Source organism: Gossypium hirsutum, chromosome A10 (assembly GCF_007990345.1).
Source record: "Gossypium hirsutum isolate 1008001.06 chromosome A10, Gossypium_hirsutum_v2.1, whole genome shotgun sequence".
In the NCBI taxonomy this organism is placed as follows: Eukaryota; Viridiplantae; Streptophyta; class Magnoliopsida; order Malvales; family Malvaceae; genus Gossypium; species Gossypium hirsutum.
In genome coordinates, this window is record NC_053433.1 from 110539785 (window position 1) to 110553847 (window position 14063).

The 14063-nt window shown below is 32.4% G+C and overlaps 1 protein-coding gene across 3 annotated transcripts; it reads right to left on the reverse strand.

The window, feature by feature from the left end:
- Nucleotides 1-9367: 9367 nt before the first annotated feature.
- LOC107934533 (uncharacterized) lies at nt 9368-12448 on the reverse strand. Of its 3 annotated transcripts, none has more exons than XM_041078074.1 (5): nt 12014-12448; nt 10857-11113; nt 10558-10762; nt 10214-10251; nt 9368-10134 (listed from the first exon to the last, which is right to left on the reverse strand). In XM_041078074.1, the coding sequence occupies exons 2-5, from the start codon at nt 11081-11083 to the stop codon at nt 9942-9944; spliced, it is 663 nt and encodes a 220-aa protein (XP_040934008.1). In that variant the 5' UTR covers nt 11084-11113; nt 12014-12448; the 3' UTR covers nt 9368-9941. The 3 variants fall into 3 exon arrangements, with proteins under 3 accessions (XP_040934008.1, XP_040934007.1, XP_040934009.1); XM_041078073.1 differs by lacking the exon at nt 12014-12448 and adding an exon at nt 11598-12006; XM_041078075.1 differs by lacking the exon at nt 12014-12448 and adding an exon at nt 11201-11572.
- Between the last annotated feature and the right edge of the window lie 1615 nt (nt 12449-14063).

Genomic DNA, 14063 nt, shown 5'->3' on the forward strand with positions numbered 1-14063 from the left:
CTTGGGCTGCATAGAACTCGTCCATCTAGTCATTACTGTAACTGCTTATTGTACCGAGTGAAGTATGTACAAGAAGCAGGTTTTGATGGCCGAGTCTGGTTAAATGGGATCGAATTACACCAAAGATTATGGCTCAAGTTATTAATAGACTCCTTGGCTTTCAAAGAAATACATCGAATGTTCATTAATTACATCACTTTATCTAATTTAATCAAAATTAATATTTTGATGGGTAAATACATCACCTTATTAAAAAAACATAATTATAATTTTGTAATAAAATAATGTGGTTTATCCAATTAATCAAAAGTTCATTAATTACGTCATAATAGTTCCTATAAATGTGGTAAAAGTACAATTTTATTAATAAATGCTTTAAACCGCCTATGACTATGAATACTTATATAAGAATAATTTGTATTAAGATTATCTTAAAAAGTATAATTTTTAGGTATTATTAAAATATTGCCACATCAACTAATTTTAAAGATAATAAAATATCCTTATACATTCATCTATACCTACTATCTTCTCAACTTAATTTAACTTTAATTAAATTACTTAAAATAATTAATTTTTTAAATAATACATCTATTTTTCTTTTACAATTTTTAAATATTTTTAGTTTTTTCCAAAAGTTATTATTTTTTATTCTTGTGCAGTCAATTTTTTCTTTTTTTTTTTCATTTTAAATTATTATTTATGTATTTTTTAACTTTTAATTAAATAACATAGTTTGATAATACAATTAGTGGAGGCTATAGTTTTTCAATTTCCTACTAAAGGTTTTTATTTTTTTTTCTAAATTGTTGGTTTCTGTGAAAAATAAAAAAAAGATAAAAAAATAAAGAACACACAAATTTTACGTAAAAACTCTTTCGGGAAAAAACCACGGGCAGAGGAGAAGAAAATTCACTACGTCGAAAAATTGAATTCAATACAAGAGGAATAGACTATGTCTATCTATAGGCTTGTAAAGCCATATTCTAGTAGGATTGAAACACCTTATCCTAATCAATATAAAATAGATGGAGTTTAATAAGGTTTAAAAAACCTTATTCTAAAATAAAATAAAAAAAGTCTAGTTCTATATGGATTTTACTTTTATTTTATTTTCCATCGTATTTTATTTAAATAAGAATTCGGGTCACTTAATTCTAACAATCTCCACCTTGACACAAATTCTCAATGACCAAGTTCTTCATCGCGAACTTTTAATGAACAAGTTCTCTACCTCTTCCATAAAACCCCTTAAGGGTTTAACTTCAACAATGAACACCAACCAAGTCTAAGCAATGCTCAAACTTGGTTATAGGAAGTGACTTAGTCATCATATCTGCAGGATTTTCATGAGTACTAATTTTGCTTACAACAATATCACCACGAGCAATAATATCACGAACAAAATGATACCAAACATCAATATGTTTTGTTCTCTCATGAAACATTTGATCTTTTGTAAGGAAGATGGCACACTGACTGTCACAAAATACTGTACTGATTTGAAGGTCTTCATTGAGTTCACTAAATAGCCCCTTCAACCAAATAGCTTCTTTACAAGCCTCAGTAATCGCCATGTACTCAGCTTCAGTGGTAGACAAAGCGACTGTAGTTTGCAAAGTCATTTTCCAACTAATTGCACAACCTCCGATTGTAGAGACGTAACCTGTGAGAGATCTTCTTCTATCAAGGTCTCCAGCAAAATCAGCATCAACATACCCTATGACTCCATCTTTAGTTCTTCCAAACTGTAAGCAAACATCAGTAGTGCCTCGTAAGTATCTTAAAATCCACTAAACTGCTTTCCAATGTTCTTTACCGGGATTTGCCATGTATCTGCTAACTGTACTGACTGCATATGATAAATCTGGACGTGAACAAATCATAGCATACATGAGAGATCCCACTGCACTAGAGTATGGAACATGTGACATGTACTCAATCTCATCATCTGATTGTAGAGACAAAGCCGATGAAAGTCTAAAATGGGCTGCTAAAGGAGTACTAACAGGCTTAGCACTCTGCATATTGAACTTGCAAAGAACTTTCTCAATGTACCCCTTCTGACTTAGGTACAATTTACTTGTTTTTCTATCTCTGAGAATCTCCATACCAAGTATCTTCTTTGATGGTCCTAAATCTTTCATCTCAAATTCTTCACTTAGTTGGGCTTTGACCTTTCTTATCTCTCCTTTATCTTTTGCTGCTATCAACATATCATCAACATAAAGAAGTAGATACACAAAAGAACCATCACTGTTTTTCTTAAAGTAAACACAACTGTCTAAACTATTTCTTTTGAAATTATGAGAAGTCATAAAGGAATCAAACCTCTTGTACCACTGTCTTAGTGACTGTTTCAAACCGTAAAGGGACTTTCTTAGCAAGCAAACATAGTCCTCTTTTTCTGAGACTGTAAAACCCTCTGGTTGTTGCATGTAAATATTCTCCTTAAGTTCTCCATGCAGAAATGCAATTTTTACATTTAACTGCTCAAGCTCCAAATCATGCATGGCCACAATACCAAGCAAAGCTTGAATCGAACTATGCTTAACAATTGGAGAGAACACATCTGTGAAGTCCACTTCTGGAATTTGAGTGTAACCCTTTACAACAAGCTTTGCTTTATATCTGGGTTCTTCAACTCCTAGAGTCCCTTCTTTCTTCTTAAACACCCATTTACAACGAACAACCTTTTTGCCTTTAGGAAGTTTCACAAGGTCTCATGTTCTATTTTTGTGGAGTGATTCCATCTCTTCTTGCATAGCAAACATCTACTTTTCTGAGTCTTCACAGCTAACCGCCTCAGAATAATTAGATGGCTCTTGCTTCGCATCTATATCTTCAGCCACATTTAAAGCACAAGCAACTAGATCAGCCTCAGCATACTTCTTTGGAGGTTTAATTTCTCTTCTAGTTCTGTTTTTGGCGATAGAGTATTGTGGTGAAGAAGCAACTCTATTCTCAATTTTTGTTCTGACTTGATGAGTTGACTCTGTATTAATCTGATGCTCCACCTGCTTTTGATTTTCTTTATTGGAAGAGTCTTTAAGAGATAAGTTAGGTAGCATAGCAGTTTCATCAAAAACAACATCTCTGCTAATCACAACTTTTCTATTTTCAAGACATCATAACTTATACCCTTTTACACCAGCTTTATAACCAAGAAAAACGCATTTAATGGATCTCGATTCCAATTTTCATTATCAACATAAGCATACGCAGGACACCCAAAAATCTTTAAATCAGAATAATTAGCAGGATTACCAGGCTATACCTCTTGTGGAGCCTTTTTCTCAATGGCAACGGATGAAGATCGGTTGATCAAAAAACATGTAGTAGAGGCTGTTTCTGCCCAAAATAACTTCGGTAAGTTGGCATTTAACAACATACATCGAACCTTCTCCATGATCGTTCTGTTAATTCGTTCTGCAACGCTGTTTTGCTGTGAAGTATGACGAACTGTCAAGTGTCTCATGACCCCTTCTAACTTGTACAATCTATTAAACTCATCAGAACAGAATTCTAAGCCATTGTCTGTGCGGAGGTATTTTATCTGTTTTCCCGTCTGTTTTTCAATCATAATTTTCCAAGACTTAAATGCGGAAAACACATCATTTTTCTGCTTCAGGAAGAACGCCCAAACTTTTCTAGAAAAATCATCAATAAAGGTTAGCATATAATTAGCTCCACCTCTCGAAGGCACTCTGGATGGCCCCCACAGATCAGAATGAATATACTCCAACGTTCCCTTCGTGTTATGGATTTCTCTAGTGAATTGAACTCTCTTTTGCTTCCCAAAAACACAGTGCTCACAGAAATTCAGTTTACAAATTCCTTGCCCATCAAGAAGTCCTCTTTTGCTCAAATTCTGCCATGCCATTCTCACTCATATGTCCTAGGCGCATATGCCAAAGTTTAGTAATATCATCATCTGACAAGGAAGAGGAAACGACACCTGCATCACCAGTAACAGTAGAAACCTGCAAAACATATAACTTGGCAATCTTTCTCTGCCCTTTCATCACAACAAGGGACCCTTTGGAAATCTTTATAACATTACTTTCAGTTGTGTATCTGTACCCTTTTGAATCAAGAGTACTCAACGAAATTAAATTTCTTTTCAATTCTGAAACATGCCGTACGTTACTAAGTGTTTTGACAACTCCATCAAACATCTTAACTTTAATTGTTCCAACACCTGTGATTTTACACGAAGCATTATTTCCCATCAAAACAACACATTCAGACACTGTTTCGTAAGTTGTAAACCAATCCCGATAGGGACTCATGTGGAAGGTGCAGCCTGAATCAAGTATCCACTCATCGCTTACTTTAGAATCATTGACAGAAGCGACTAGAAGTTCACCATCGCTGTAGTCTTCTACAACATCAGCTTCACCGGAATTTTCTAGTTGTTTTCCTTTTTGATTCGCAGCCTCCCTTTTAATCTTATTTTGTAGCTTATAGCACTCAGATTTAATGTGCCCTTTCTTCTTGCAGAAGTTACAAGTTTTACCTCTGTTTTAAGACTTCGATCTACCCTTAGATTTACCACAAGGATTTCGTTCCTGTGTCCTACCACAATCATCATCAGCATTCCGATCTTGTCTCCCACTAATAATGAGACCCTCTCCCTGAGAGTCGGGTTTAACCACAAGATACTTCATCTTATCATACGAGGTTAAGAATCATAAACCTCATCAACTGTGAGAGACTCGCGGCTATATAAAATCGTGTCTCTAAAGGTTGAATAAGACGGGGGCAACGAACAAAGTAGAATCAACCCTAGATCTTCCTTATCATACTGAACCTCCATGGCCTCCAAGTTTGAGAAAATTTCTTTAAACACTGTTAAGTGTTTGTGTACAGACGCACCTTCCTCCAAACGATGAGCATAAAGACGCTGCTTCATATGCAACTTGCTTGTTAGAGTTTTTGACATACATATTTGTTCTAGCCTCTTCCATAATGCAGCGGCAGTCTTCTCTTTCATCACATCCTGCAAAATTTCGTTAGACAAATGCAGATGTAATTGTGTTAACGCCTTTCGATCCTTATACTTCTTTTCTTCATCTGTTAATGTCGAAGGCATCTTATCTATCCCTAGCAGGGTATCCTCCAGATCCATCTATGCAAGAACTGCTTGCATCTTAATCTGCCACAATGCAAATCTGGTGTTGCGATCCAACAACGAAATTTCATACTTCAAAGACGCCATTACTGTAATTGAGATGAACAACCCGGAAGCTCTGATACCAATTTGTAAAAAAAAAAGATAAAAAAATAAAGAACACACAAATTTTACGTGGAAACCCTTTCGGGAAAAAACCACGAGCAGAGGAGAAAAAAATTCACTATGTCGAAAAATTGAATTCAATACAAGAGGAATAGACTATGTCTATTTATAGGCTTATAAAGCCATATTCTAGTAGGATTGAAGCACCTTATCCTAATCAATATAAAATAGATGGAGTTTAATAAGGTTTAAAAAACCTTATTCTAAAATAAAATAAAAGAAGTCTAGTTCTATATGGATTTTACTTTTATTTTATTTTCCATCGTATTTTATTTAAATAAGAATTCGGGTCATTTAATTCTAACAGTTTCATTTTTTCTCTTATTTTCAACTTTTTTCTTTTATCTCTTCTTTTAATTTTTAATTATTTATTTTAGGATTTTTAATTTTGTTACCGTTTTTTTTCACTATAGCTCCAACATATTTGTATTTTTTCCTCAAAATTTTAATGATTTTTATGTGATTTACTTAAAGTATAATTAAGTTAAAGAAAATGCCATATATAATAATTTTTATGTGATTTGTATGTTTTTAAAATTTGACAATGTGGTATTATTTTATTGGTGCTTAAAAACTATATTTTTAAGTTATTCCATACTTATATACATATATATATTTGTGATGCTAATCAACATGTTAATTAGGTTTTCAGAACTTTAATACAAGAGCAAACCAAATTTTAAGCTACATGTTTTCTTCATTCAGATATTCAACTTATGGATTTTGATACTTACCATTATCAGTTATGGGGATTCCTCTGGGTTATCGGTTTGAATCAACTGACGTTGAGCTCATTTAACATTACCTCTTAAAGAAGGTGAATGGTCCAGGGGTGTTCAAACGGTTAACTGGTCAGTTAACCGAATGGACTAGTATTAACCGAATTAACTGAATTTTTTAATTCTTTAACAGTTAAATGAATCGAATTTTTTTCAAAAAAATTAACTGAACCTAAATTTTTTGGTTAATTCGGTCGGTTAACCGAATTAACCAAAATTTATATGTTTTTTTTTTGTTTTTTTGGTTAAAACAAGTATAAAACATATCAAAAAAAAATAAATTGATAAAGTTCATTTGATCGAATTAATCGTATTAAAACTATATATAATTTGTATTATTAATTATTAAGTTCAATTAATTCAGTTAATTACCTGATTTCGAACCGAATTAACCAAACTTCCAAAAAAATTATTAACCGATCTCAACTGAATTAGATCGATTAACCGTAATCGAATTAGATCGATTTGATCGGTTAATTCGATTTTAATTGAAATTTGAATACCCTTAGAATAGTGAACCGTTACCCTACAATATTATCTATGAATACGAAATCTACGAGGACAAAAGTAAAGAGCCGTGGAAGATTTTCGATGAGACTTCAACTGAAACTTTTACGTTTTCACCAAGTTGAAGAAAAAGGGTAAATGCAAAAACATTGAGCTATTGTGGCACATGAAAAGGTAAAAAAATCGATCCTATCATGTGTGGCAAGAAGAAAATCGGGAATCAGAAACTTTTTGTTTTCAAAGTGAAGGGTTCCAACGAAGGCCGAAAAGGGCATTGGCTCATGCATGAGTTTTCACTTGTTGACCACCACGATGAACAAGTAGGTTCTTTATTTCATCCTAGCCCTATTTTATCAAAATCTTTTTGACTAATTTCGTAAATAATATATTTTATTCATCTAGGGTTGAGATTACTAATTATTTCTTCTTAAATATTGTAGATCGGTGATTATGTCATTTGTGATATTCGGAATAAAATCCTAAAGTTGACACTGAAGAAGAGGAGCCGCCGATGAAAAAGATGAGGTTGGATTCGTAAGACCACAATCCTCCTAAACCAACCAGCAGTGCCAATCCTCTCCAAACCCATCTCCCAGCCTTATTGTAGATGAAAGTTTACCATCAACCTCAATTCAACATAGGTTGGTTGACGAGACTCGCATGGTCACTCGCTTCAATTTGCACAATACAATTGGTGACATCCGTTCGTTCATCGATGCATTAATAACTTGAATTATATAAATTTTGAAGCATTAATTTATTCATTTTGTTTTATTGTTATTTTTGTACCATGCATTATTAGGGATAAATCTCAATTTTACATGTGTAAGCTTTGGTTCGATTTGCAATGTAATATATGAATTCTGATTGAGCATAATTATATAAAATTATTTTGATTTTGGTTCAATTATATACATAAAGTTTTGATTTTTGTTCAAATATACTTGTTTTAAAAATAAATGCATCTATCTATTTTCATGTTAGAAAACTATAATTGTTGGTGTATGCAATAAGCAAATGTAAAATAATATTATATCTGATAACATTGTTAGTGATTTATAAAAATTAAATTAAATCTAAATTTCATGTATATAATGGACAGAATTAAAATTCCTATATCATATCTGTTGGAAAATAGACTACTGCAAAACAAATCTATTAGCATTGACTGAAAAATAAATAACAAAATATGAAACATTAATTAGACAGGGCAAAAGAGTAAAAAATGCACTGAAATCACCTCACTATTTCCACGCCCAATAGTAAAAAAATACCAAAATTTTTAGACTGTTAAAGATATTATTTTTCCTAGAAAAATAATAACTTATAACCAAAAAAATATACATATGATACATGTCAAAGAAACAAACACAAACAAGCAAGCAACAACAACTCGCGCGTGTAATAGACCTATGGCTCAATTATTCAATAATGACAAGAAGTAAAAATATATACAAACTCTCTTGATAGCTTGTACTTAACCAATGTGAGATATATCTATTAACACCAACCCTTTGCATTAACAACAACGTGAAACCAAAATTCAAATATAATTTTTGATATTTGTTGGTGTATTAATGTACCCACTACGTAAATTTCAAATGAAAAAAAAGGGAAAAAAAAATGGATACGCCCCTCTCCTTCATAATAGCTATGAATGAAAAATATTTTTAAGTAAGATATCAATTTGTGCATTTTTAGATAAAATGCGGAATTATCTGTATTTTGAGTTAGATTTAAATTTTTTTTATATGAAAAATCAATCGTAAATTTACGATTTCATCAAAATAAAACAATACTTTCAATGTAGTAAATTAAGCTCTTTTAATTATGGTTTTTTCATAAATATGAATTTGATTTAGCGTGAACTATACCCAATATTATTAAACTATTAATGAGTTTATATTTTATCACTTAACTTCAAAAGTTATAAAATAGTCATTTAACTTTTCGAGAGCTTTCATTCAAGTCATTAAATTATTCAAAAATTTTCATTTAGGTTATTAAACTCTTTGAAAATTTTCATTTAAGTTGTTGAACTATTTGAGAGTTTTTATTTGACTCACTAGATTGTTAAGCCTTTTCTAAAGTCTAGCTATAAAACTCTAAACAATGATTCAATGATCGGTATGGTAGATCAATATCCGTTGACAAGTAGAAAAACATACATTGGATTCAACTCGATCTGATGATCAGTGTTGGAGATCAAAGAATACAATTATTTGGATTTTGGTTTGAAAATTCAAGACGTTTAAAGTGATTTTATGAAAAAAATTGAACTATAGAAGAAAAAAGAAGGAGAGCTTTCGATTGGTATAAGCGATGCAAACAAAAAAGGTCATACAACAACAATTTTAACAACCCAATAACTTCAATAAAAACTTTGACCATTTTATAAAATTTTGAAATTAAGTGACTAAAACGTGAACTTGGTGGAATTTACCCTTTAATTTATTTGGAAAAAAAAACAGAACACTTGAGCATAACTTGGATCTATCTAGAGAGTCTGGCCTGACTCGAATTGTCTTGGACTTGGATAGACTCACTTGTAATTCAAGTCGACATAATTCAACCTCAAAAAATATATAAAACCTATTTAATATATTAGTTAAAATTAACTATAAAATATAATTAAACAATTTGATAAATGTAGAATTAAAATTATTATTATTTAAATATTTCACATTATTTAAAAAATAAATTGAAAATATAAGTAACACTTCATCTTATCATTTTTACAATATTTTTACTAGGGATTGTTAAAATTGTATAAAAAATTAAATAATTTAAAACTACATCACATTAGCATCATTGGATTCAATTTAGAGAAAAAACAATAATTTGAAAATATGTTCATTATCAAATAATAAGAGTAACAATAACCTCTCAAATTAAAAACATTGAAGCTCATACACATGGTAATAACCCAACCAGATAAGGAAAATGCAATACTCTATACTTGAAGCAATTGTCGGATCTTGAGATTTCAACCAAGTCCGCAATTTGTACTAACTAATAAGATCATTTCATCCTTATAACCCATTATATAATCTAATATGAGTTTATATAATCTAATATGAGTTTATATGAGCTTATAAAAACTCTTTCCTTAACCTGAGACCATTTGAGAACCAAAATGCAAAATTTCCAAAGTTCATCGAGTTGGCATCGCAACCATGGAAGGCTCACATCCCGACATCAACGGCAGATGCTTGGCGTCACGGCTTCAATAATGCAGTGTCGTGACTTCAAAAACAATAGACTGACGTCGCAACTTCAAGAAAGTGCAATAGTTTTTCTGTGGTTTCTCTCGCAACACATTTTTCCCAACAGCAACAGCAATGCTAAACTAAGCTTCAGTGTCGAGTGGACTGTAAAACAGTTTTAGCAGATTCCAAGACGTGTATAATATCAGCTTCCCCGAGACTGATTTCAAGGCTATTGAAGAACCTGAAGTCCACCATGTTCGATGTTGAATTAACTTTTATTTCAATTTTTCCATCTGCCGGAGGTGTGTTGGAGTTATCTTCAGTAGACATTGATGTATACCTGAAAAATAAGGGAGTTTAAGGACTTTAAGCTATCACTTGTTTACAAGCTTCATTTGAAATATTACAAGACTTCTCACACTTGCAGTCCCATGCGAGCAATGCCTCGAGAAACAGCCTGCAAGCAAACTCAGATAAGTAAATAAATCACATGTAGCAAAGCAAAAAGGAGAACCCATAATTGATATAACAGATGTAGTAGCCATAAAAAATGTTGAGAAATAATATATGAGTAGATGGAAACAGAAATTAATGGACTCACTTCCGTTAGAGAGTTTATTTGCCGGGTTTAGGCAATAACACTTCCAAAGTACAACTAAACCTCACCTTATGAGTTATGCAAATGAATTCGTTCAATGAACATTAACTATTGAAGGTTGCTATCAAAGGAAACAATCAAAGGATGGGACTCCCTTTGAGATACCTGTAGCTGTAACATTTGTGATGACACTGCAGCATTGGAAATTGGGTCCAGCGAAATGCTTAGTCGGCCATATGTATTGCTTTTGGACGTCTTGTAGGAAAACCAAGTGGCAATCCCAACAGCTATGGCCTCGGTACCTGGCTCGCTGTGGTTCAAAGTTCCTTCCGCCATCGTAACATTGCCAACAGCTTCAACTAGAGTTCCTCTGTATCAACGATTTCAACATCAGGGGAACAGTATGGAAGGGGAAATAAATGAACATGAACATGAACATGAACATGGATTTTCATTTCACCCACCTGCGGTTTTCAAGACTCAGAGTAAACTGGCGACAACGGTTTTCGGCATTGCAACCCCTTGTCGGGTCAGTAACAGGTGGAGGGTGCGTCGAAGGAGCGTTATTGCTCCTCTCAAATGAGCCATACTGTAATGTTGGGGTTTTGGCAGCCCCTTGTACTGGTTGAATCATCAGCAGCAAGCAGGGCAAGGCAAAAGCGAGTATTGTTTTGGTGAAGTTGTCACCCATCTTCAATTTTTTAGGCAAAACAAGTCCAGGCTGCAAAAATCGAGAAATAAAGTAAGAAAATACCAAAGCCGGACGAAATCTGGGAAGGAGCAAGTGATGAAGAGGGTGATTTCAGACTTCTTTAAGCTGAGCCTCGTCATCCACGTCAGATCTCTCAACATGTTTATGGGAAAACAAATGAAGGGAAAAAAAGGGTTCCTAGATCTGAAACAGCGTGATAATAGATTCTTTTTTTCTTTTCTCTCTTTTTTTTCTGTTCAGGCAAGGCCATACCCAAAGCAAGCAAGGAATGCCCTACAGCAAGTGAAAAGGTAACAGAGGCTCCATCATACAAAAACGCAGAAAATTAAAACCCCAAAACAAGGGCTTCAGCCATTAGATTCATTCACCTAATGCGATGATTAAGCCAAGCAAATGTCAATGGAACAGTATACCTCTCACAGCCTCAAAAAACAAAGACAGGGATAACCCAGACCTCAAACACAAAGGACCGAGAAGCGATGTTAATAATTACCTTAAGAAGCTGAGAGAGGGTGTTGCTCTGAATGGCATTGGATTTGAATATCAACATCTTTAAAGTAACTCTGAAACTTAAAAACGAGAATATGAAGGGAAGATTTAACAATGGTCTTGGGACGGTGATGTTGACTACCAAAGGATTCTAGTTTTGACAGGTTTCCTTGTACGGAAAGTAATTTTACTAAAGTCAGGACACGTGCAACTAATCAAAGCCGACTGTGTGCCTTTTCAAACTAGTAGTGTGGGCAAAATTGGCAAAATTAGGAATATAAGTTGATTTCAAGAATAAATTAAGGATATTTGTACTTTTCACTATGTTTCAAGTTGCTTTTTTTAATTAAACCCCAAAATAAGGGCTTCATTCATCCAGTGCGCCGGTTAAACCAAGCAAATGTGAATGGAACAGTATACCTCTCACAGCCGCAAAAATCAAAGACCGGCATAACCCAGACCTCAAGCAAAAAGGATTGAGAAGCACGCAAATGCAGACCCGCCAAAAGCCTCGGGTAGTCCATCCCCAACCCGCAGATTGGCCCCGCCCCACAACAACCATTCGGGAGCCTCTGCCAGAAGAGAGCAGGAAAACCATTCCAATCTCACCTCCACAAGAGCGGAAAGGCCAAAAAAGGAAGAAGGTTCATTGAACCGGGGCAATTCGACTGCGGCTTTATGAGACATGACAGAGTAATGACAATAATAATAATGGTGATATTTGAAGAAGAGATGTTAATAAATACCTTATGAAGGTGAGAGAGGGTGATCATCTGGTAATCGCTCTCAAATTTTTGAAGTTATCTTTTTAGAAATTTTATAATTTTTTGAAAAAAACAAATTTTGGAATTTTTTTAAGTATTCTTATTTTTTTAAATTTTTGTTGAAAGTAAGACTAATTTGCTCTTATTTAAAGTTGAAGTTCATGGGTCGGGTTAAACCAAAATTTTAGTCTCATTTGTTAGACTTAAGCCGAAAAATGAGCCTAATCTTTTACTCAAGCCTAACTTGGATAAAAATGTTAAAACTCGAGCCCGACCAACCTACCCATATTAAATTTTTCATATAATTTTTAAATATATATAATACATCAAAATTATTAGAAACACTAAAATAAATATTTCCCAATAAATTAAAAATAAATTTTAAAAAATATATATACTTAAATAACACTAAAATAGATGCAACTTAACAAGTAAATACTTCTAAAAATAATAACAAAATTAACAATAAAATACTTATAATAACAACAAAATAGTGGAATGGTAGCAAAATAGTGAGAAACCAAGAAATCAACATTAAAATAGGAAAAAAATAACAATTTTTTTTTTTGTTATTTTGTGAATTCAGGCTAGGCTGGGGCAAAAAATACATTATCTTAGGCCTGACCTATTTTTTAAATTGGCCTTATTTTTTTGTCCAAACCCTCCTATTTTTTGAGTGGACATTCAGATCTAATTGACAGTGACCAAAATAATATTTACACTAATTTATTATTTAAATTATTTAAATTATAAAATTTAATTTAATTTAAATTCAAAACTTAAATTAAATTAACCCAAATAACTTAAATAATTCAAAATTCAAAATTCAAAATTCTTTAAATCTAATTGTATTTTACTCAATCTATTGAAAAGTGATATAAGTAATGAATTACCATTCAAATGCGGCGAACTGGTGATTGCGAATATGATATTTTGGAAACGTCGCATCAAGTTGGTGTGATATATTCTAGAAGCTGCCTAGTTATTAACTGAGTCACATGCTTTATGTCTCTTTCTTTATCCATTAAATAAACATGGTTGAATGTACAGGTAAAAGGAAAACACACGCAACTACTCAAACTCAATTGTCAAATGGAATGTAAGCTGATTAACGTACACATTGACAAAAACGTTTTCTTTTCATCAAATGTAATTGCTTTCATTGTTGAGTCCCAAATAGAATTATATCAGATTATTTGATACAATTGAAAAATAAAAAATTTTTAGATAAAAATATAAATTTAAAAAATAGATTTTAACAAAAGAAATAATGTTCATTTTCTAAACAAGTCGAGCCTTGGGCAAGCTTTTTTGACCCGGGTTCAGCTCAGCCCAAATTTGTAAAAAAAAACAACTGCTGCTGTTTTACTACTATTTTTTCATTATTTTGCTATTATTTCGCTATTATATTACTACTATTTTCTTGTTATTATTTAAATATTATTTTAGAGGTATTTGCTTGTTAAGTTACACTTATTTTAGTGTTATTTAAGTATTTTTTTCATTTATTGGCAAACATTTATTTTAAATTTTTTAGTGTATTTGATGTATTATGTTTTTAAATTTTATTTTTATAAAAAAAATTTAATGTTGGTCGGGTCGGGCTCAAGTTTTAGCATTTTTATTTGGGTCAATTTTAGACAAAATTTTAGACTTATTTTTTAAGTCGGACTATCCTAAGCTTAGAAAATGGGCCTAATCTTTTA